This window comes from Oncorhynchus masou, unplaced genomic scaffold, assembly GCF_036934945.1.
Source record: "Oncorhynchus masou masou isolate Uvic2021 unplaced genomic scaffold, UVic_Omas_1.1 unplaced_scaffold_1867, whole genome shotgun sequence".
In the NCBI taxonomy this organism is placed as follows: Eukaryota; Metazoa; Chordata; class Actinopteri; order Salmoniformes; family Salmonidae; genus Oncorhynchus; species Oncorhynchus masou.
The window spans coordinates 80001-104902 of record NW_027008372.1 but is presented as its reverse complement, the minus strand read 5'-3'; the positions used below and the strand labels follow the sequence as shown (position 1 = coordinate 104902).

The following is a 24902-nucleotide window of genomic DNA, read 5'->3' as shown; positions in this document are numbered from 1 at the left end:
GAGGCTAGATTGATTCTAAATGTCCATTCTTCTATTTTCTATTTTAGGCATTTATCAGATGCTCTTATCCAGGGCGACTTACATCTTAAAATGAATGTAGATTATTATGACATAACACTGATGATTATTTATTGATGTAGATAGATGTATAGGTCTAATTGTGTAACATAATGTAACGGCGTTCTTCGTTTGTCGAAAGAGAGTCGGACCGAAATGCAGCGTGTTGGTTACTCATGTTTTTAATGAAACAAATGACGATACAAATACAAAACAACAAAACGGAACGTGAAACCTAATTACAGCCTATCTGGTGAAACTACACAGAGACAGGAACAATCACCCACGAAATACACAGTGAAACCCAGGCTACCTAAATACGGTTCCCTATCAGAGACAACAAGAATCACCTGACTCTGATTGAGAACCGCCTCAGGCAGCCAAACCTAAACTAAACACACCCCTAATCAACCAAAAACCCCAACAGGACAATACAGTAACATAAACCCATGTCACACCCTGGCCTGACCAACTAATTAACTAAAACACAAAATACTAAGACCAAGGCGTGACACATAAATCTTAGATGTTGACAGGTTTTTAGGGGTCACCGCTGTCTTAAACTTCCTCGTTCTATATGATGATAAGAGGTGATCATGTTTAATATTTCATGTTCTTGTGAATTTGAACTGAAGATACTGTAGCGACGAAAACAACCATGGCAAAGCTGTTGGACTGACAGTCGCAATGACTTGTGTTTGAGCCCCGGTCGTGCTGCCGCCTGAATTTGCTACAAGATCTTCAGCGCTCCTGCTCTCTGTGTGCCTTACCTCTCTCCTGCTGCTTGCGGTTCTCAATGATTCCAGGCGTGTCCACGAAGGTGACGCGCTCCAGCAGCTTGTGGGGCATCTCAATGCCAATCAGCTTCTCAAGAAAGCTCTGCCCAAACTTCTCCAGGGGCGAGAAGGAGCGCGAGCTGTCGGCCGCCATGACGATACCCTCTATGGAGCGGGTCTTCTCGCCGTGCATGATCACGGTGAACTCAGAGGTAGTGGGCTCAGCACCTGGCATACAGAGGGAGAGAAAGACGGGAGAGGGATGAAACGGGGGAAGAGAAAGATGTGAGAGAGGGGGATGGAAAAGGGGAACAGGAAAGAGGAGAAGATGCAGAGAAGAATGAGAGAAGATGATAGAGCAGAAGAGGAGTAGTAAGTAGGTAGAGTGAAGAGTTAAGTACATCAGAAACCAGGTGAAAAACCTAAATGACTTCAATTACCTCAACTAACCGCACATTGACTCGGTACTGGTACCTCCTGTATATAGCCTCGTTATTTATATTTTATTGTGTAACTTTAAAAAATACTTTATTTACTAAATATTTTCTAAACAATATTTTCTTAAAATTGCATTGTTGGTTAAGGGCTTGTAAGTAAGCATTTCACAGAAAGATCTACACCTTCTGTATTCTGCACATGTGACAAATATATTGATTTGATTTGAAAAACAGGTACATCAGAAACCAGGTGAAAAAACAGGTACATCAGAAACGAGGTTTATCAGAAACCAGGTATATCAGAAACCAGGTATATCAGAAACCAGGTGAAAAAACAGGTATATCAGAAACCAGGTATATCAGAAACCAGGTATATTAGAAACCAGGTATATCAGAAAGCAGGTGAAAAAACAGGTGCATCAGAACCCAGGTGAAAAAACAGGTACATCAGAAACCAGGTATATCAGAAACCAGGTATATCAGAAACCAGGTATATCAGAAACCAGGTGAAAAAACAGGTACATCAGAAACCAGGTATATCAGACACCAGGTATATCAGAAACCAGGTATATCAGAAACTAGGTATATCCGAACCAGGTACAGTGCCTTGCGAAAGTATTCGGCCCCCTTGAACTTTGCGACCTTTTGCCACATTTCAGGCTTCAAACATAAAGATATAAAACTGTATTTTTTTGTGAAGAATCAACAACAAGTGGGACACAGTCATGAAGTGGAACGACATTTATTGGTTATTTCAAACTTTTTTAACAAATCAAAAACTGAAAAATTGGGCGTGCAAATTATTCAGCCCCCTTAAGTTAATACTTTGTAGCGCCACCTTTTGCTGCGATTACAGCTGTAAGTCGCTTGGGGTATGTCTCTATCAGTTTTGCACATCGAGAGACTGAATTTTTTCCCATTCCTCCTTGCAAAACAGCTCGAGCTCAGTGAGGTTGGATGGAGAGCATTTGTGAACAGCAGTTTTCAGTTCTTTCCACAGCTTCTCGATTGGATTCAGGTCTGGACTTTGACTTGGCCATTCTAACACCTGGATATGTTTATTTTTGAACCATTCCATTGTAGATTTTGCTTTATGTTTTGGATCATTGTCTTGTTGGAAGACAAATCTCTGTCCCAGTCTCAGGTCTTTTGCAGACTCCATCAGGTTTTCTTCCAGAATGGTCCTGTATTTGGCTCCATCCATCTTCCCATCAATTTTAACCATCTTCCCTGTCCCTGCTGAAGAAAAGCAGGCCCAAACCATGATGCTGCCACCACCATGTTTGACAGTGGGTATGGTGTGTTCTGGGTGATGAGCTGTGTTGCTTTTACGCCAAACATAACGTTTTGCAATGTTGTGTCCCACTTGTTGTTGATTCTTCACAAAAAAATACAGTTTTATATCTTTATGTTTGAAGCCTGAAATGTGGCAAAAGGTCGCAAAGTTCAAGGGGGCCGAATACTTTCGCAAGGCACTGTATATCAGAAACCGGGTATATCAGAAACCAGGTGAAGTTTGAAGGGGCTTACCTGTGTACAGCTGGTAGGGGCTGTCCTTCAGGCCAAGCAGGTAGTTGATCATGGAGGACTTGCCTACACTCCAGGGCCCAAGGAACAACACCATGGGCTTGGAGGTGATCTCCCCATCTGTCAGGTAGAGAGAGGAGGAGGTGATGCTGGTTAGAGCCATGGAGGTTCACTGCACTCATGACGACATGGAAGACCAGAGACATAGAGCCACTCCAGTACGTCTGAAACCTAATCTGATAAATCACAACAGCCTGTTCACCGGGAGTGTATTCAAATGGAAACAACCGCTGGCATACTGTTACCCACAATTACACTCTAATAAAGAGAATAAGATGCTTCCCTGAAAGTAAGTCGATGTTCTTAAGATGGTCAACGAAAACTAGAGTTGTTCTAAGCTGGCCAGCTGACAACGTAGAAATTCCAGCATGTATTGCAAACGTTCCAGACCTCTCTGTGTCTGAGAACATGTTCTCAACTGTAGGGGTCAGGAACCAGTGCAATGGCCAATGGGATGCAGGCTTGATGCTTCCTCAACCACAGGCTGCATGGTGCACATGCTTGTAGGTGACAGACAATAAAGTAGCATATGACAGCAAAGCTCGACCACGTGCAACTATAGAAATTGTAGTTCTTCACCGGAGTTGCTTTCATTAGCTTGATGGTGATGCAATTTATATACAGTATGTTAGACATGCCCTGCAATGTGGCATTCCCATTTCTATGTCTGGCACAGAGCGTAGGCATGCACTGAGTGGACAAAACATTATGAACACCTGCTCTTTCCATGAGAGAAACTGACCAGGTGAATCCAGGTGAAAGCTATGATCCCTTATTGATGTCACTTGTTAAATCCACTTCAATCAACGGGAAGGAGACAGGTTAAAGGAGGATTTTCAAGCCTTGAGACAATTGAGACATGGATTGTATATGTGTGCTATTCAGAGGGTGAATAAACAAGACAAAATATTTAAGTGCCTTTGAACAGAGTATGGCAGTAAGTGCCAAGCACACCGATTTTAGTGTGTGAAGAACTGCAACGCTGCAGGGTTTTTCACACTCAACAGTTTCCCATGTGTATCACAAATGGTCCACCAACCAATGGACATCCAGCCAACTTGACACAACTGTGGGAAGCATTGGAGTCCACATGGGTCAGCATTCCTGTGGAACGCTTTCGACACCTTGAAGAGTCCATGTCCTGATGAATTGAGGCTGTTCTGAGGGGAAAAGGAGGTGCATCTCAATATTAGGAAGGTGTTCTTAATGTTTTGTGCAGTCAGTGTATTGTACTTTGTCCTCAGTAGTGCACTATATAGGGTGTAGGGTGCAGATGCATCCCAAGTCTGTGCTGGGCAGAGTCACTAAACATAGTAAGACAGCCTAGTTACTGGACAAACAACTAAATATATCTTAGCAGCAGCATACTGCCAATGATCTCAGACAAACACAGAGGAGCAACATGGAAGAAAGAAGCAGAATAGGAACATGACAGACAGGACAGGAACACAGACAGAACAGCAACATGACAGACAGAACAGCAACATGACAGACAGAACAGCAACATGACAGACAGAACAGGAACACAGACAGAACAGCAACATGACAGACAGAACAGGAACACAGACAGAACAGCAACATGACAGACAGAACAGCAACATGACAGACAGAACAGCAACATGACAGACAGAACAGGAACACAGACAGACAGAACAGCAACATGACAGACAGAACAGGAACACAGACAGACAGAACAGCAACATGACAGACAGAACAGGAACACAGACAGAACAGCAACATGACAGACAGAACAGGAACATGACAGACAGACCAGGAACAGGAACATGACAGACAGAACAGCAACATGACAGACCGAAAAGGAACATGACAGAACAGGAACATGACAGACAGAACAGGAACATGACAGACAGAACAGGACCATGACAGACAGAACAGGAACATGACAGACAGAACAGCAACATGACAGACCGAAAAGGAACATGACAGAACAGGAACATGACAGACAGAACAAGAACATGACAGACAGAACAGCAACATGACAGACAGAACAGCAACATGACAGACAGAACAGCAACATGACAGACAGAACAACAACATGACAGACAGAACAGGACCATGACAGACAGAACAGGACCATGACAGACAGAACAGGAACATGACAGACAGAACAGCAACATGACAGACAGAACAGCAACATGACAGACAGAACAGCAACATGACAGACAGAACAGCAACATGACAGACAGAACAGGAACACAGACAGACAGAACAGCAACATGACAGACAGAACAGGAACACAGACAGAACAGCAACATGACAGACAGAACAGGAACATGACAGACAGACCAGGAACAGGAACATGACAGACAGAACAGGAACATGACAGACAGAACAGCAACATGACAGACCGAAAAGGAACATGACAGAACAGGAACATGACAGACAGAACAGGAACATGACAGACAGAACAGGACCATGACAGACAGAACAGGAACATGACAGACAGAACAGCAACATGACAGACCGAAAAGGAACATGACAGAACAGGAACATGACAGACAGAACAAGAACATGACAGACAGAACAGCAACATGACAGACAGAACAGCAACATGACAGACAGAACAGCAACATGACAGACAGAACAGCAACATGACAGACAGAACAAGAACATGACAGACAGAACAGGACCATGACAGACAGAACAGGAACATGACAGACAGAACAGCAACATGACAGACAGAACAGCAACATGACAGACAGAACAGCAACATGACAGACAGAACAGCAACATGACAGACAGAACAGCAACATGACAGACAGAACAGCAACATGACAGACAGAACAGCAACATGACAGACAGAACAAGAACATGACAGACAGAACAGCAACATGACAGACAGAACAGCAACATGACAGACAGAACAGGAACATGACAGACAGAACAGGAACAGGAACATGACAGACAGAACAGCAACATGACAGACAGAACAGCAACATGACAGACAGAACAGCAACATGACAGACAGAACAGGATGACAGACAGAACAGCAACATGACAGACAGAACAGCAACATGACAGACAGAACAGGAACATGACAGACAGAACAGCAACATGACAGACAGAACAGGAACACAGACAGAACAGCAACATGACAGACAGAACAGGAACATGACAGACAGGACAGGAACAGGAACATGACAGACAGAACAGCAACATGACAGACAGAACAGCAACATGACAGACAGAACAGCAACATGACAGACAGAACAGCAACATGACAGACAGAACAGGATGACAGACAGAACAAGAACATGACAGACAGAACAGCAACATGACAGACAGAACAGCAACATGACAGACAGAACAGGAACATGACAGACAGAACAGCAACATGACAGACAGAACAGGACCATGACAGACAGAACAAGAACATGACAGACAGAACAGGAACATGACAGACAGAACAGCAACATGACAGACAGAACAGGACCATGACAGACAGAACAAGAACATGACAGACAGAACAGGACCATGACAGACAGAACAGGAACATGACAGACAGAACAGGAACACAGACAGAACAGCAACATGACAGACAGAACAAGAACATGACAGACAGAACAGGAACATGACAGACAGAACAGGACCATGACAGACAGAACAGCAACATGACAGACAGAACAGGAACACAGACAGAACAGCAACATGACAGACAGAACAGGAACACAGACAGAACAGCAACATGACAGACAGAACAAGAACATGACAGACAGAACAGGAACATGACAGACAGAACAGGACCATGACAGACAGAACAAGAACATGACAGACAGAACAGGAACATGACAGACAGAACAGCAACATAACAGACAGAACAGGAACACAGACAGAACAGCAACATGACAGACAGAACAGGAACATGACAGACAGAACAGCAACATGACAGACAGAACAGGAACACAGACAGAACAGCAACATGACAGACAGAACAGCAACATGACAGACAGAACAGCAACATGACAGACAGAACAGCAACATGACAGACAGAACAAGAACATGACAGACAGAACAAGAACATGACAGACAGAACAGGATGACAGACAGAACAGCAACATGACAGACAGAACAGCAACATGACAGACAGAACAGCAACATGACAGACAGAACAAGAACATGACAGACAGAACAAGAACATGACAGACAGAACAGCAACATGACAGACAGAACAGCAACATGACAGACAGAACAGCAACATGACAGACAGAACAAGAACATGACAGACAGAACAGGATGACAGACAGAACAGGAACATGACAGACAGAACAGCAACATGACAGACAGAACAGCAACATGACAGACAGAACAGCAACATGACAGACAGAACAGCAACATGACAGACAGAACAGGAACACAGACAGAACAGCAACATGACAGACAGAACAGCAACATGACAGACAGAACAAGAACATGACAGACAGAACAGGAACACAGACAGAACAGGATGACAGACAGAACAGCAACATGACAGACAGAACAGGAACACAGACAGACAGAACAGGAACATGACAGACAGAACAGGAACATGACAGACAGAACAGCAACATGACAGGGTGAGTGTGAGTGGACATAGTGTTTGTTGGGCTGGATCACTATGTCCTGTCTGTGTAGATCTATTTGTAATTCAGTCAGAAGTAAAAAGACTAAAAAGGTGTCAAAAATAATAATAAAAAAAGGGAAAAAAGAGATTAAAAAGCAGGACGTTTTGTAGAAAAATGAACCCACTGTCTGTCGAATGTGTTGCGAAACTATTCTGTCACTCACACAGTGGATGGAAAAGTTTAGTCCAAAACATGGGAGTGTTGCTGAATTTCCTGTTTACCTCAGTTCGCTCCTCAATTCATGCACCTTGGTTGGAAAGCCAGGTAATGGTGATCCCTTCCCAAAACATGGGACAGAAGTAAAGAAATTGCCAATTTTCATTCAAGGAGGGGTACTATAAGATTATCCAGTGATGACCAATTATACCCATGACGCCATCCAATCACAGTTTTTCTAAACCTTTTGAAAGCATTTCTTGGAATAACATTGTCCGATTGTCAAAACGGTGAACACAAGATATAGAACTGCATTTTAAATGCATTTTCAAAAACGAGTTTCCGATTCAAAACAGTAATTACATTCAGAAAAACGATATGAAACATTCAAAACTACAAATGCATTCATCAAAATAACATAATGCCTGATGAAAGATGAGCACAACCTTCATATGTCTTCCGCCATGCTGACAAAACAGAACGTTAGTCTGTCTTGTAAAAGATTCCATAAAATCTATGTATTTCTTTGCAGTCACTTGATAATATTGAGGCTTTGAGGCTTTCATTGGCACTTGATAATATTAACATTCATTGGCACGTGTATCATCACAGTCCAATTCCCTGTATTCTACCTGAGGCTGTTCTGCTGCCATAGACTGGAGAAGGTCTGGTGACTTTTCATCGCCAAGCAGAAAAACAAGCCCCAGCAGTAAAAAGGAAAGGTGAACACAGAGGAGGATATATAACCTATGAAATGAATGGATCGGCCTTCAGCCAAACCAAAGCAAGCTTTGTAATGGGAGGTTGTCGGAGATGACGACAAGAAGCGACCAGATGTTATTGTCTGTATCTCTGCATGTCAGAATTACAGAGAGAGTCTAAAAGTTGATTAGATCTATAGAACTTTCCCCAGGTTGTATAGGATTTAATACTGATGGTGCTTTTTACAACCTTGTGCCCTTGTATTTGTTCATTGTCAGAAGCAGTGAACATATTTGCATTTTTTCTCTTCTGATGGAAACAATGTTTTCATGTTTTGTGAACAAAACACTTAATGGCGAGTCTTGTATCCATTGATGATATTTGTATTTAAAGTTTATTAAAAGACTGTCTAGGATAGGCAATCCACGTACAAAGGCTAGAAAATGATCAGAAGTTTGGCAAATGTAATTCAGTTCCAAAACATGCTTTCAAGGTCATTTCCTTGTATTTTTATGTCCCTCTCTCCCACCCTTACCTGCTCATTTTGCTTAAGCCAGTGCTGCACATGCACCCCCCATTGCACCAACTGAACCCCGACCCTCCCCCAGACATGTACATGCCGGTTGTTGACACTAAAGGCATGTTTGAATGCTGTAGGACTCTGTACATCTTTGATCCAATGGGGTAGTGCCTTTAAGCATCCCAATTGTAATGGACCAGACCTCAGGGAATCCTTCCATGTGTAACTGCAGATTGAGGATCTCCCCTAATTGATTAGTATAGAATTTAGAGACTGAGTTAGAATTGTATACTGTATTTACTTAGTATCAAGGGGAAATATGTCCCTCAATTGTTTTGTGAACGTTCAGTCATATAATCAGATTCATAAAATGACCTCCTACATTACTTTCATTTTCCATTACAGTAGTTCTTTGAAATGCAAATGATTTCTGCTCAAGTTTACAGCAGTTCAAAGTGATGTGAATGAAAATGCCCATGTCACAACTGATGACAATTGTGACATACATGATCATTTGGTTGCGCCAAACAACCAAACTGGTCCATACCAAGGACCAATGGCTGGGGTCCCGGGAGTGTGAAAGAGGGGGGTGAGCACTTCAGCCAGTGCCATGCTTCGGCAAAGGTCCCCCAACTATACCAACCTGTGTTCCCATCCCCCAGTGTTCGTCCGCCTGTTAGGTGAGGTGGGGATGAGGTGGGGATGAGGGAGGGAAAGTGAGAGGGAAGGAGAAATGTCGGGGCATAATCATGTTTAACTGGAAGTGTCAAACATGCAGATCTATAATGGATGAAGTTGAAGGTTACTTGACAACAGGTGGCGGCGGCGGCGGCGGGGGGGGGATCTGTGGGATCATTCCTTCCTGTGCACTGCACTCCACACAGTTCAATTCATTATGTGTTCCTTCCTGTGCACTGCACTCCACACAGTTCAATTCATTATGTGTTCCTTCCTGTGCACTACACTCCACACAATTCAATTCATTATGTGTTCCTTCCTGTGCACTACACTCCACACAGTTCAATTAATTATGTGTTCCTTTCTGTGCACTACACTCCACACAGTTCAATTCATTATGTGTTCCTTCCTGTGCACTGCACTCCACACAGTTCAATTCATTATGTGTTCCTTCCTGTGCACTGCACTCCACACAATTCAATTCATTATGTGTTCCTTCCTGTGCACTGCACTCCACACAGTTCAATTCATTATGTGTTCCTTCCTGTGCACTGCACTCCACACAGTTCAATTAATTATGTGTTCCTTCCTGTGCACTGCACTCCACACAGTTCAATTCATTATGTGTTCCTTCCTGTGCACTGCACTCCACACAGTTCAATTCATTATGTGTTCCTTCCTGTGCACTGCACTCCACACAGTTCAATTCATTATGTGTTCCTTCCTGTGCACTACACTCCACACAATTCAATTCATTATGTGTTCCTTCCTGTGCACTACACTCCACACAGTTCAATTAATTATGTGTTCCTTACTGTGCACTACACTCCACACAGTTCAATTCATTATGTGTTCCTTCCTGTGCACTACACTCCACACAGTTCAATTCATTATGTGTTCCTTCCTGTGCACTGCACTCCACACAGTTCAATTCATTATGTGTTCCTTCCTGTGCACTGCACTCCACACAGTTCAATTCATTATGTGTTCCTTCCTGTGCATTGCACTCCACACAGTTCAATTCATTATGTGTTCCTTCCTGTGCATTGCACTCCACACAGTTCAATTCATTATGTGTTCCTTCCTGTGCACTGCACTCCACACAGTTCAATTCATTATGTGTTCCTTCCTGTGCACTGCACTCCACACAGTTTAATTCATTATGTGACAATTAGTCAAATTACAGTAAAGAGAGAGACAAAGCAACATCTTCAAGGAATTTCTCAGTCAAGGGAACAAACCATTGCTTCGATAACACCTGGCTCCCTCTAAACCTTTTTAACACAGTATCTGAATATTCTGGGACGGCTTAGCGCTTCATATAAAACCTTTTATTCTGATTATGTCAGGAGGTTCAGTATTTGTATGTAGGTTAAAGACCATGCCAAGCCACAAGAGGGCGAGCTTTGCTTCAAGACGGGGAAGTGCAGTTGGGTCTGCACAGGTTGACCAAGGGAGGAGGGAAAGTCATCCCCCTGAAGACATGTTATCAAAATAACATTAACACCTCCTATCCTGTTTATAATGCATTATAATGCCTTTTCTAACACCTTATGGGCTATGCATAATGCATTATAATGCACAACATGGGTTATAATAACTGCTTAGTAACATCTATAACAATACTGCAGTAAGAGTTATATTAAGGTACTTCACTTTTAAACCTTTAAAAATCTTTAAAACAAAATCAAAAAAGTTGAACATGCCTACACTCTCGCCATGTCAACCCAAACAAGGAAACCAGTCCACACACACACACACACACACACACACACACACACACACACACACACACACACACACACACACACACACACACACACACACACACACACACTTGTGTGTGTTGGCTTGATCTCAGATCTGTTTGTGCTATCATGTCAACTAATAAATGAAAAGGTGACATGATAGCATAAACAGATCTGAGATCAAGCCAACACACACTAACAACCTGAAACAGTGTGCCAAGCAAAGCCCTCACTGTACCTGAGATCTCATGTGCTCTGAGCTCGTTGTACTTATAGGCCTGTTCCATGGGCTTGATGGCTGAGTGGTAGATCTTACGTAACTTCTGAATAGCAGCTGGGGGGGGAGAGAAAGAGAATGAGGGGAGGATGGTAAGAACAGGGTTCAAATTACAGTGGGGGATAAGAGAGGCTGGGCATCCCCCATAACAATTAGGACCAGCATATGAATTTAAATATCAATGTAAGCCCCCCCATAATTCTCAAAAATATCAATGTCGGGCACCCCCAAGTGGCTTCGGGCAACCCCAAGAGTCTATATATTTTAAGTGTGGTATTGGGCACCCCCAAGAGTCAAAGTATTTGAACCCTGGTATCCATGGTAAGAAGGAATGTAGATGGAATGAGATAGAGGGAGGGAGGTAGAGTTGGTTCATGGAAGAAGAAAGGTAAGACACGGGTAAGAGAAGATAAGAGAAGGTAAGACACGGGTAAGAGAAGGAAACATAATAAGATGATAAGGAGTGTAGATGAAAGGAGACAGCGAGGTAGAGTACAGGAGTTTCAGTTAAACAGGAGAGGAAGAACGGTAAGAAAATGTTAGATTAAGTAACAAACAAGTCATTATAGAATGAGATTGAGTTGGAGAGTTCAGAGAGAGAGAGGGATGGAGAGAGAGGGAGGGAGAGAGAGAGAGAGGGGTGGAGAGAGGGGTGGAGAGAGAGAGAGAGAGAGGGAGGGAGGGAGAGAGAGAGAGAAAGGGATGGAAGGAGAGAGAGAGAGGGAGAGAGAGAGAGAGAGAGAGAGAGAGGGAGGGAGAGAGAGAGAGAGAGGGAGGGAGATAAAAGGAAAACAGATTAAAAACAGAAGATTTGGGACTCGTTAACACTAACGATGTTACCCATTAGCGCTAATGGAGAAGAGGTCCATTAAGGCTCTGGCACCACGTGTTTCTTTCTCTAACTAAAGCTATAGGTTGCGTGCCAAAAACCACCCTATTCGTTATATAGTGCACTACTTTTTACCAGAGACCTATGAGCCTGGTGAAAAGTAGTGCACTATTTACGGACTAGGGTGTAATTTGTAACGCACCCATACACAGGCAAGTACCCACAGACCCATAGAGGTTCACCCATCATTACTTTCTATGATGTGCTTCATTAACCCATATATTAGTATAATGACACATCAGAGCAGGACAGGGAACATACTGAGTACATTTATCGAAACAGAAATATTCATTTTTCTCTGTAATAACACTACTGGTATTTGACAGGTAATTAATAGACATAACACGACAAATTCAGAACCAAATCTGCATCCCGAATGGCATCCTATTCCCTATTTAGTGCACTACTTTTGATCAAAGCCATATGGGCCCTGCTCAAAGGAAGTGCACTACACAGGGAATATGGTGCTATTTGGTACATGTCCCATGTCACACCAGGTGCAAAAATGTCTTGTGAATATCTGCAAAGTGCTCTACTGCATGTCTTCTTGTATCTCACAATATCTTTGTAATAATGCTAATGCTCAACAATGACATTTGATAACGACAACAATATCTAAAGCTCTACAGCCTATTAAGATGTGATCATACTTGATATTTAGGGACAGGAGTTTTTCTTTACCACGTGACCTGACCAGGAACAACTCTAAGCCTCAGTAATATATTTAAGCTATTATCTACCATGATAGTGTTCTGCTGCGTTCTCCTCAGAGGCCAGCCTCAGTGTCTCGTCGATGTGTGATCTGTCCCTCAGGATGTGGCTCGGGACATCCTCCCCCTCCTCCTCTGTGGAGAGAAACAGCAGATCTCAAGTCAGTCTCTGATAGTGAATCTTTGCACATTGGACTGGATTAACTGGCAATGACAGATGAGGCTGGTAGGGGGGAAATGGGAAAGGTTCGTATGTGCTAAAACATTATTTGCAATCACAGCCCAAAAGTGGCATCATTTACTGGTATGACCCCCCTCTATGGCTCCTGCCTCCCAAATGGTTCCCTATTCCATACATAGTGCACTACTTCCTGAGATTGTAAATCCTGTTTTAGGACAAAACGTGTGTGTGTGACCGTTAATTATCTATATCACTTGCTTTGGCAATGTAAACATATGTTTCCCACGCCAATAAAGCCCTTTAAATGTAACTGAATTGACAGAGAGAGAGGTGCTGACAGTTGCGCGTCGTAAAGGTTCCAGTAGAGGCTCTACAGTGGCCAATTACCACCATGCTACATCAAGGGTCATTTCAATCAGTCAAAGTGCTGTCCCTGTCTCTCTATTGCTGGGGTCTACAGGGATGGGTGTCAATCTAGAAATAAAATGACCAATGGATTCTAAAGCATAAGAAACAACAACTACGAAATGAACAACTGTGAAAAGTCAGTCAGTGGCACCATACAGTATGTGAATAACAAAGCCAGAGGATGAATAGAAGTGATATGTTCTGTTGTATAAACTGAGGAAAACAACCCTGTGTGATGTCAAATCCAATCAAATGTTTTGGTCACATACACATGGTTAGCAGATGTTATTGGTCACATACACATGGTTAGCAGATGTTATTGGTCACATACATATGGTTAGCAGATGTTATTGGTCACATACACATGGTTAGCCAATGTTATTGGTCACATACACATGGTTAGCAGATGTTATTGGTCACATACACATGGTTAGCAGATGTTATTGGTCACATACACATGGTTAGCAGATGTTATTGGTCACATACACATGGTTAGCAGATGTTATTGGTCACATACACATGGTTAGCAGATGTTATTGGTCACATACACATGGTTAGCAGATGTTATTGGTCACATACACATGGTTAGCCAATGTTATTGGTCACATACACATGGTTAGCAGATGTTATTGGTCACATACACATGGTTAGCAGATGTTATTGGTCACATACACATGGTTAGCAGATGTTATTGGTCACATACACATGGTTAGCAGATGTTATTGGTCACATACACATGGTTAGCAGATGTTATTGGTCACATACACATGGTTAGCAGATGTTATTGGTCACACACACATGGTTAGCAGATGTTATTGGTCACATACACATGGTTAGCCAATGTTATTGGTCACATACACATGGTTAGCAGATGTTATTGGTCACATACACATGGTTAGCAGATGTTATTGGTCACATACACATGGTTAGTAGATGTTATTGGTCACATACACATGGTTAGCAGATGTTATTGGTCACATACACATGGTTAGCAGATGTTATTGGTCACATACACATGGTTAGCAGATGTTATTGGTCACATACACATGGTTAGCAAATGTTATTGGTCACATACACATGGTTAGCAGATGTTATTGGTCACATACACATGTTAGCAGATGTTATTGTGAGTGTAGAAATTCTTATGCTTCTAGATCCAACAGTGCAGCGGTATCTAACAGGTCAAATTGAATAATTCCACAACAAAACTTAATATCTAACTAATTCCACAGCTAAACCTAATACACACAATCTAATAAAGGAATGGGATGAGAATATATAGTAATAAAATATATAGATGAGCAGCTAAGATGCAATAGATAGTGAAGGATAACAGTACTTATGAGATGAGTAATGTGAGATATGTAAACATTCTTAAAGTGGCATTATTAAAGTGACTAGTGTTCCATTTATTAAAGTGACTAGTGTTCCATTTATTAAAGTGACTAGTGTTCCATTTATTAAAGTGACTAGTGTTCCATTTATTAAAGTGACTAGTGTTCCATTTATTAAAGTGGAATAGGGTAGGGTAGCCTAGTGGTTAGAGCGTTGGACTAGTAACCGGAAGGTAACTGGAAGGTTGCAAGTTCAAACCCCTGAGCTGACAAGGTACAAGTCTGTCGTTCTGTCCCTGAACAGGCAGTTAACCCACTGTTCCTAGGCAGTCATTGAAAATAAGAATTTGTTCTTAACTGACTTGCCTGGTTAAATAAAGGTAAAAAAAATAAAAAATAGTGTTCCATTTATTAAAGTGACTAGTGTTCCATTTATTAAAGTGACTAGTGTTCCATTTAATAAAGTGACTAGTGCTCCATTTATTAAAGTGACTAGTGTTAAAGAGACTAGTGTTAAAGTGACAAGTTGTAACGACGTACTTCGTTTGTCGAAAGAGAGTCGGACCGAAATGCAGCATGTTGGTTACTAATGTTCTTTATTGGAACAAATGACGATACACGAAATAACTTATAAATACAAAAAACAACAAACGGAACGTGAAAAACCTATACAGCCTGTCTGGTGAACACTAACACAGAGACAGGAACAATCACCCACGAAATACAAAATGAAACCCAGGCTACCTAAATACGGTTCCCAATCAGAGACAACGAGAATCACCTGACTCTGATTGAGAACCGCCTCAGGCAGCCAAACCTATGCAACAAACACCCCTAATCAGCCACAATCCCAATAACTAAAAACCCCCACTAAGAAATACAACAAACAATAAACCCATGTCACACCCTGGCCTGACCAACTAATTAACTAAAACACAAAATACTAAGACCAAGGCGTGACAAGTGTTAAAGTGACTAGTGTTAAAGTGACTAGTGTTCCATTTATTAAAGTGACTAGTGCTCCATTTATTAAAGTGACTAGTGCTCCATTTATTAAAGTGACTAGTGCTCCATTTATTAAAGTGACTAGTGTTCCATTTATTAAAGTGACTAGTGTTAAAGTGACTAGTGTTAAAGTGACTAGTGTTCCATTTATTAAAGTGACTAGTGCTCCATTTATTTAAGTGACTAGTGCTCCATTTATTAAAGTGACTAGTGTTCAATTTATTAAAGTGACTAGTGCTCCATTTATTAAAGTGATTAGTGTTAAAGTGATCGGTTTGTTCCATTTATTAAAGTGACTAGTGTTCCATTTATTAAAGTGACTAGTGCTCAATTTATTAAAGTGACTAGTGTTAAAGTGACGAGTGTTCCATTTATTAAAGTGACTAGTGTTCCATTTATTAAAGTGACTAGTGCTCCATTTATTAAAGTGACTAGTGTTCCATTTATTAAAGTGACTAGTGCTCCATTTATTAAAGTGACTAGTGCTCCATTTATTAAAGTGACTAGTGTTCCATTTATTAAAGTGACTAGTGTTAAAGTGACTAGTGTTAAAGTGACTAGTGTTCCATTTATTAAAGTGACTAGTGCTCCATTTATTAAAGTGGCATTATTAAAGTGACTAGTGTTAAAGTGACTAGTGCTCCATTTATTAAAGTGACTAGTGTTCCATTTATTAAAGTGACTAGTGCTCAATTTATTAAAGTGACTAGTGTTAAAGTGACAAGTGTCCCATTTGTTAAAGTGACTAGTGTTAAAGTGACTTGTGCTCCATTTATTAAAGTGACTAGTGTTAAAGTGACTTGTGCTCCATTTATTAAAGTGACTACTGTTAAAGTGACTTGTGCTCCATTTATTAAAGTGACTAGTGTTCCATTTATTAAAGTGACTAGTGCTCCATTTATTAAAGTGACTAGTGTTAAAGTGACTAGTGCTCCATTTGTTAAAGTGACTAGTGTTAAAGTGACTTGTGCTCCATTTATTAAAGTGGCATTATTAAAGTGACTAGTGTTAAAGTGACTAGTGCTCCATTTATTAAAGTGACTAGTGTTCCATTTATTAAAGTGACTAGTGCTCAATTTATTAAAGTGACTAGTGTTAAAGTGACGAGTGTCCCATTTGTTAAAGTGACTAGTGTTAAAGTGACTAGTGCTCCATTTATTAAAGTGACTAGTGTTAAAGTGACTTGTGCTCCATTTATTAAAGTGACTACTGTTAAAGTGACTTGTGCTCCATTTATTAAAGTGGCATTATTAAAGTGACTAGTGTTAAAGTGACGAGTGTCCCATTTGTTAAAGTGACTAGTGTTAAAGTGACTTGTGCTCCATTTATTAAAGTGACTACTGTTAAAGTGACTTGTGCTCCATTTATTAAAGTGACTAGTGTTAAAGTGACTAGTGTTCCATTTATTAAAGTGACTAGTGTTCCATTTATTAAAGTGACTAGTGCTCCATTTATTAAAGTGACTAGTGTTCCATTTATTAAAGTGACTAGTGCTCCATTTATTAAAGTGACTAGTGCTCCATTTATTAAAGTGACTAGTGTTCCATTTATTAAAGTGACTAGTGTTAAAGTGACTAGTGTTAAAGTGACTAGTGTTCCTTTTATTAAAGTGACTAGTGCTCCATTTATTAAAGTGGCATTATTAAAGTGACTAGTGTTAAAGTGACTAGTGCTCCATTTATTAAAGTGACTAGTGTTCCATTTATTAAAGTGACTAGTGCTCAATTTATTAAAGTGACTAGTGTTAAAGTGACGAGTGTCCCATTTGTTAAAGTGACTAGTGTTAAAGTGACTAGTGCTCCATTTATTAAAGTGACTAGTGTTAAAGTGACTTGTGCTCCATTTATTAAAGTGACTAGTGTTAAAGTGACTTGTGCTCCATTTATTAAAGTGACTACTGTTAAAGTGACTTGTGCTCCATTTATTAAAGTGACTAGTGTTCCATTTATTAAAGTGACTAGTGCTCCATTTATTAAAGTGACTAGTGTTAAAGTGACTAGTGCTCCATTTGTTAAAGTGACTAGTGTTAAAGTGACTTGTGCTCCATTTATTAAAGTGGCATTATTAAAGTGACTAGTGTTAAAGTGACTAGTGCTCCATTTATTAAAGTGACTAGTGTTCCATTTATTAAAGTGACTAGTGCTCAATTTATTAAAGTGACTAGTGTTAAAGTGACGAGTGTCCCATTTGTTAAAGTGACTAGTGTTAAAGTGACTAGTGCTCCATTTATTAAAGTGACTAGTGTTAAAGTGACTTGTGCTCCATTTATTAAAGTGACTACTGTTAAAGTGACTTGTGCTCCATTTATTAAAGTGGCATTATTAAAGTGACTAGTGTTAAAGTGACGAGTGTCCCATTTGTTAAAGTGACTAGTGTTAAAGTGACTTGTGCTCCATTTATTAAAGTGACTACTGTTAAAGTGACTTGTGCTCCATTTATTAAAGTGACTAGTGTTAAAGTGACTAGTGTTCCATTTATTAAAGTGACTAGTGTTCCATTTATTAAAGTGACTAGTGCTCCATTTATTAAAGTGACTAGTGTTAAAGTGACGAGTGTTCCATTTATTAAAGTGACTAGTGTTCCATTTATTAAAGTGACTAGTGCTCCATTTATTAAAGTGACTAGTGTTCCATTTATTAAAGTGACTAGTGTTAAAGTGACTAGTGCTCCATTTGTTAAAGTGACTAGTGTTAAAGTGACTTGTGCTCCATTTATTAAAGTGACTACTGTTAAAGTGACTTGTGCTCCATTTATTAAAGTGGCATTATTAAAGTGACTAGTGTTAAAGTGACTAGTGCTCCATTTATTAAAGTGACTAGTGTTCCATTTATTAAAGTGACTAGTGCTCCATTTATTAAAGTGACTAGTGTTCCATTTATTAAAGTGACTAGTGCTCCATTTATTAAAGTGACTAGTGTTCCATTTATTAAAGTGACTAGAGCTCCATTTATTAAAGTGACTAGTGTTAAAGTGACTAGCGTTAAAGTGACAAGTGTTCCATTTATTAAAGTGACTAGTGTTAAAGTGACTAGTGCTCCATTTATTAAAGTGACTAGTGTTCCATTTATTAAAGTGACTAGTGCTCCATTTATTAAAGTGACTAGTGTTAAAGTGACGAGTGTCCCATTTATTAAAGTGACGAGTGTTCCATTTATTAAAGTGACTAGTGTTAAAGTGACTAGTGCTCCATTTATTAAAGTGACTAGTGTTAAAGTGACTAGTGCTCCATTTGTTAAAGTGACTAGTGTTAAAGTGACTTGTGCTCCATTTATTAAAGTGACTAGTGTTAAAGTGACTAGTGCTCCATTTATTAAAGTGACTAGTGTTAAAGTGACTAGTGCTCCATTTATTAAAGTGACTAGTGTTAAAGTGACTTGTGCTCCATTTATTAAAGTGACTACTGTTAAAGTGACTTGTGCTCCATTTATTAAAGTGGCATTATTAAAGTGACTAGTGTTAAAGTGACTAGTGTTCCATTTATTAAAGTGGCCAATATCAGTTGTACTGCAAGCACCTTCCCTCAAACTTAGCCACAGGCTGCGTAGCTACCATACAAGTCCTTTCATAGAAGCTGCAGGCAGGATATTCACAGATATTCCTGTCTATCTGTCTTCCAGGCCCAGAGAAATACCGGTCTATTCGTCTCCCAGGCCCAGAGAGATACCGGTCTATCCGTCTCCCAGAACCAGAGAGATTCCTGTCTATCTCTCTCCCAGGCCCAGAGAGATTCCTGTCTATCCATCTCCCAGGCCCAGAGAGATTCCTGTCCGTCTCCCAGGCCCAGAGATTCCTGTCAATCTCTCTCCCAGGCCCAGAGAGATTCTTGTCTATCCGTCTCCCACAACCAGAGAGATTCCTGTCTGTCTCCCAGGCCCAGAGAGATTCCGGTCTATCCGTCTCCCAGGCCCAGAGAGATTCCTGTCTATCCGTCTCCCACAACCAGAGAGATTCCTGTCTGTCTCCCAGGCCCAGAGAGATTCCGGTCTATCCGTCTCCCAGGCCCAGAGAGATTCCTGTCTATCCGTCTCCCAGGCCCAGAGAGATTCCTGTCTATCCGTCTCCCACAACCAGAGAGATTCCTGTCTGTCTCCCAGGCCCAGAGAGATTCCTGTCTGTCTCCCAGGCCCAGAGAGATTCCGGTCTATCCGTCTCCCAGGCCCAGAGAGATTCCTGTCTATCCGTCTCCCACAACCAGAGAGATTCCTGTCTGTCTCCCAGGCCCAGAGAGATTCCGGTCTATCCGTCTCCCAGGCCCAGAGAGATTCCTGTCTATCCGTCTCCCAGGCCCAGAGAGATTCCTGTCTATCCGTCTCCCACAACCAGAGAGATTCCTGTCTGTCTCCCAGGCCCAGAGAGATTCCTGTCTGTCTCCCAGGCCCAGAGAGATGTCTGTCTATCCGTCTCCCAGGCCCAGAGAGATACCGGTCTATCTGTCTCCCAGGCCTAGAGAGATACCGGTCTATCTGTCTCCCAGAACCAGAGAGATACTGGTCTATCTGTCTCCCAGGCCCAGAGAGATTCCTGTCTATCCGTCTCCCAGGCCCAGAGAGATACCGGTCTATCTGTCTCCCAGGCCTAGAGAGATACCGGTCTATCTGTCTCCCAGAACCAGAGAGATACTGGTCTATCTGTCTCCCAGGCCCAGAGAGATTCCTGTCTATCCGTCTCCCACAACCAGAGAGATTCCTGTCTATCCGTCTCCCAGGCCCATAGAGATTCCTGTCTGTCTCCCAGGCCCAGAGAGATACCGGTCTATCCGTCTCCCAGGCCCAGAGAGATTCCTGTCTATCCGTCTCCCAGGCCCAGAGAGATGTCTGTCTATCCGTCTCCCAGGCCCAGAGAGATTCCTGTCTATCCGTCTCCCAGGCCCAGAGAGATTCCTGTCTGTCTCCCAGGCCCAGAGATATACCGGTCTATCCGTCTCCCAGGCCCAGAGAGATTCCTGTCTATCCGTCTCCCAGGCCCAGAGAGATGTCTGTCTATCCGTCTCCCAGAACCAGAGAGATGTCTGTCTCTCCGTCTCCCAGAACCAGAGAGATGTCTGTCTATCCATCTCCCAGGCCCAGAGAGATTCCTGTCTATCTCTCTCCCAGGCCCAGAGAGATGTCTGTCTATCTGTCTCCCAGAACCAGAGAGATTCCTGTCTATCCATCTCCCAGGCCCAGAGAGATGTCTGTCTATCTGTCTCCCAGGCCCAGAGAGATTCCTGTCTCTCTCCCAGGCCCAGAGAGATTCCTGTCTGTCTCCCAGGCCCAGAGAGATTCCTGTCTGTCTCCCAGGCCCAGAGAGATACCGGTCTATCCGTCTCCCAGGCCCAGAGAGATACCGGTCTATCCGTCTCCCAGGCCCAGAGAGATTCCTGTCTATCTCCCAGGCCCAGAGAGATTCCTGTCTGTCTCCCAGGCCCAGAGAGATACCGGTCTATCCGTCTCCCAGGCCCAGAGAGATACCGGTCTATCCGTCTCCCAGGCCCAGAGAGATACCTGTCTATCCGTCTCCCAGGCCCAGAGAGATACCGGTCTATCCGTCTCCCAGGCCCAGAGAGATTCCTGTCTATCCGTCTCCCAGGCCCAGAGAGATTCCTGTCTATCCGTCTCCCAGGCCCAGAGAGATACCGGTCTATCCGTCTCCCAGGCCCAGAGAGATTCCTGTCTATCCGTCTCCCAGGCCCAGAGATTCCTGTCTATCCGTCTCCCAGGCCCAGAGAGATACCGGTCTATCCGTCTCCCAGGCCCAGAGAGATGTCTGTCTCTCCGTCTCCCAGAACCAGAGAGATGTCTGTCTATCTGTCTCCCACAACCAGAGAGATTCCTGTCTGTCTCCCAGGCCCAGAGAGATTCCGGTCTATCCGTCTCCCAGGCCCAGAGAGATTCCTGTCTATCCGTCTCCCACAACCAGAGAGATTCCTGTCTGTCTCCCAGGCCCAGAGAGATTCCGGTCTATCCGTCTCCCAGGCCCAGAGAGATTCCTGTCTATCCGTCTCCCAGGCCCAGAGAGATTCCTGTCTATCCGTCTCCCACAACCAGAGAGATTCCTGTCTGTCTCCCAGGCCCAGAGAGATTCCTGTCTGTCTCCCAGGCCCAGAGAGATTCCGGTCTATCCGTCTCCCAGGCCCAGAGAGATTCCTGTCTATCCGTCTCCCACAACCAGAGAGATTCCTGTCTGTCTCCCAGGCCCAGAGAGATTCCGGTCTATCCGTCTCCCAGGCCCAGAGAGATTCCTGTCTATCCGTCTCCCAGGCCCAGAGAGATTCCTGTCTATCCGTCTCCCACAACCAGAGAGATTCCTGTCTGTCTCCCAGGCCCAGAGAGATTCCTGTCTGTCTCCCAGGCCCAGAGAGATGTCTGTCTATCCGTCTCCCAGGCCCAGAGAGATACCGGTCTATCTGTCTCCCAGGCCTAGAGAGATACCGGTCTATCTGTCTCCCAGAACCAGAGAGATACTGGTCTATCTGTCTCCCAGGCCCAGAGAGATTCCTGTCTATCCGTCTCCCAGGCCCAGAGATACCGGTCTATCTGTCTCCCAGGCCTAGAGAGATACCGGTCTATCTGTCTCCCAGAACCAGAGAGATACTGGTCTATCTGTCTCCCAGGCCCAGAGAGATTCCTGTCTATCCGTCTCCCACAACCAGAGAGATTCCTGTCTATCCGTCTCCCAGGCCCATAGAGATTCCTGTCTGTCTCCCAGGCCCAGAGAGATACCGGTCTATCCGTCTCCCAGGCCCAGAGAGATTCCTGTCTATCCGTCTCCCAGGCCCAGAGAGATGTCTGTCTATCCGTCTCCCAGGCCCAGAGAGATTCCTGTCTATCCGTCTCCCAGGCCCAGAGAGATTCCTGTCTGTCTCCCAGGCCCAGAGATATACCGGTCTATCCGTCTCCCAGGCCCAGAGAGATTCCTGTCTATCCGTCTCCCAGGCCCAGAGAGATGTCTGTCTATCCGTCTCCCAGAACCAGAGAGATGTCTGTCTCTCCGTCTCCCAGAACCAGAGAGATGTCTGTCTATCCATCTCCCAGGCCCAGAGAGATTCCTGTCTATCTCTCTCCCAGGCCCAGAGAGATGTCTGTCTATCTGTCTCCCAGAACCAGAGAGATTCCTGTCTATCCATCTCCCAGGCCCAGAGAGATGTCTGTCTATCTGTCTCCCAGGCCCAGAGAGATTCCTGTCTCTCTCCCAGGCCCAGAGAGATTCCTGTCTGTCTCCCAGGCCCAGAGAGATTCCTGTCTGTCTCCCAGGCCCAGAGAGATACCGGTCTATCCGTCTCCCAGGCCCAGAGAGATACCGGTCTATCCGTCTCCCAGGCCCAGAGAGATTCCTGTCTATCTCCCAGGCCCAGAGAGATTCCTGTCTGTCTCCCAGGCCCAGAGAGATACCGGTCTATCCGTCTCCCAGGCCCAGAGAGATACCGGTCTATCCGTCTCCCAGGCCCAGAGAGATTCCTGTCTATCCGTCTCCCAGGCCCAGAGAGATACCGGCCTATCCGTCTCCCAGGCCCAGAGAGATTCCTGTCTATCCGTCTCCCAGGCCCAGAGAGATTCCTGTCTATCCGTCTCCCAGGCCCAGAGAGATACCGGTCTATCCGTCTCCCAGGCCCAGAGAGATTCCTGTCTATCCGTCTCCCAGGCCCAGAGAGATTCCTGTCTATCCGTCTCCCAGGCCCAGAGAGATACCGGTCTATCCGTCTCCCAGGCCCAGAGAGATGTCTGTCTCTCCGTCTCCCAGAACCAGAGAGATGTCTGTCTATCTGTCTCCCAGAACCAGAGAGATGTCTGTCTATCCGTCTCCCAGGCCCAGAGAGATACCGGTCTATCCGTCTCCCAGGCCCAGAGAGATTCCTGTCTATCCGTCTCCCAGGCCCAGAGAGATGTCTGTCTATCCGTCTCCCAGGCCCAGAGAGATTCCTGTCTATCCGTCTCCCAGGCCCAGAGATTCCTGTCTGTCTCCCAGGCCCAGAGATATACCGGTCTATCCGTCTCCCAGGCCCAGAGAGATTCCTGTCTATCCGTCTCCCAGGCCCAGAGAGATGTCTGTCTATCCGTCTCCCAGAACCAGAGAGATGTCTGTCTCTCCGTCTCCCAGAACCAGAGAGATGTCTGTCTATCCATCTCCCAGGCCCAGAGAGATTCCTGTCTATCTCTCTCCCAGGCCCAGAGAGATGTCTGTCTATCTGTCTCCCAGAACCAGAGAGATTCCTGTCTATCCATCTCCCAGGCCCAGAGAGATGTCTGTCTATCTGTCTCCCAGGCCCAGAGAGATTCCTGTCTCTCTCCCAGGCCCAGAGAGATTCCTGTCTGTCTCCCAGGCCCAGAGAGATTCCTGTCTGTCTCCCAGGCCCAGAGAGATACCGGTCTATCCGTCTCCCAGGCCCAGAGAGATACCGGTCTATCCGTCTCCCAGGCCCAGAGAGATTCCTGTCTATCTCCCAGGCCCAGAGAGATTCCTGTCTGTCTCCCAGGCCCAGAGAGATACCGGTCTATCCGTCTCCCAGGCCCAGAGAGATACCGGTCTATCCGTCTCCCAGGCCCAGAGAGATTCCTGTCTATCCGTCTCCCAGGCCCAGAGAGATACCGGTCTATCCGTCTCCCAGGCCCAGAGAGATTCCTGTCTATCCGTCTCCCAGGCCCAGAGAGATTCCTGTCTATCCGTCTCCCAGGCCCAGAGAGATACCGGTCTATCCGTCTCCCAGGCCCAGAGAGATTCCTGTCTATCCGTCTCCCAGGCCCAGAGAGATTCCTGTCTATCCGTCTCCCAGGCCCAGAGAGATACCGGTCTATCCGTCTCCCAGGCCCAGAGAGATGTCTGTCTCTCCGTCTCCCAG

General features: G+C 43.9%; 1 protein-coding gene across 1 annotated transcript in view; it reads right to left on the bottom strand.

Annotated features, from left to right (window-relative positions):
• Positions 1-827: 827 nt before the first annotated feature.
• The window catches only part of LOC135532465 (sarcalumenin-like), a gene marked incomplete at its 3' end in the record, with an annotated part of 46985 nt that continues 22910 nt past the window's right edge, over positions 828-24902 (bottom strand). The window contains exons 2-6 of the mRNA XM_064959969.1: positions 13190-13294; positions 11522-11617; positions 9501-9530; positions 2801-2917; positions 828-1061 (exon numbers count right to left, since the gene is read on the bottom strand). Of these exons, the coding sequence (XP_064816041.1) occupies positions 828-1061; positions 2801-2917; positions 9501-9530; positions 11522-11617; positions 13190-13294 (582 nt within the window). The remainder of the gene's footprint in view (positions 1062-2800; positions 2918-9500; positions 9531-11521; positions 11618-13189; positions 13295-24902) is intronic.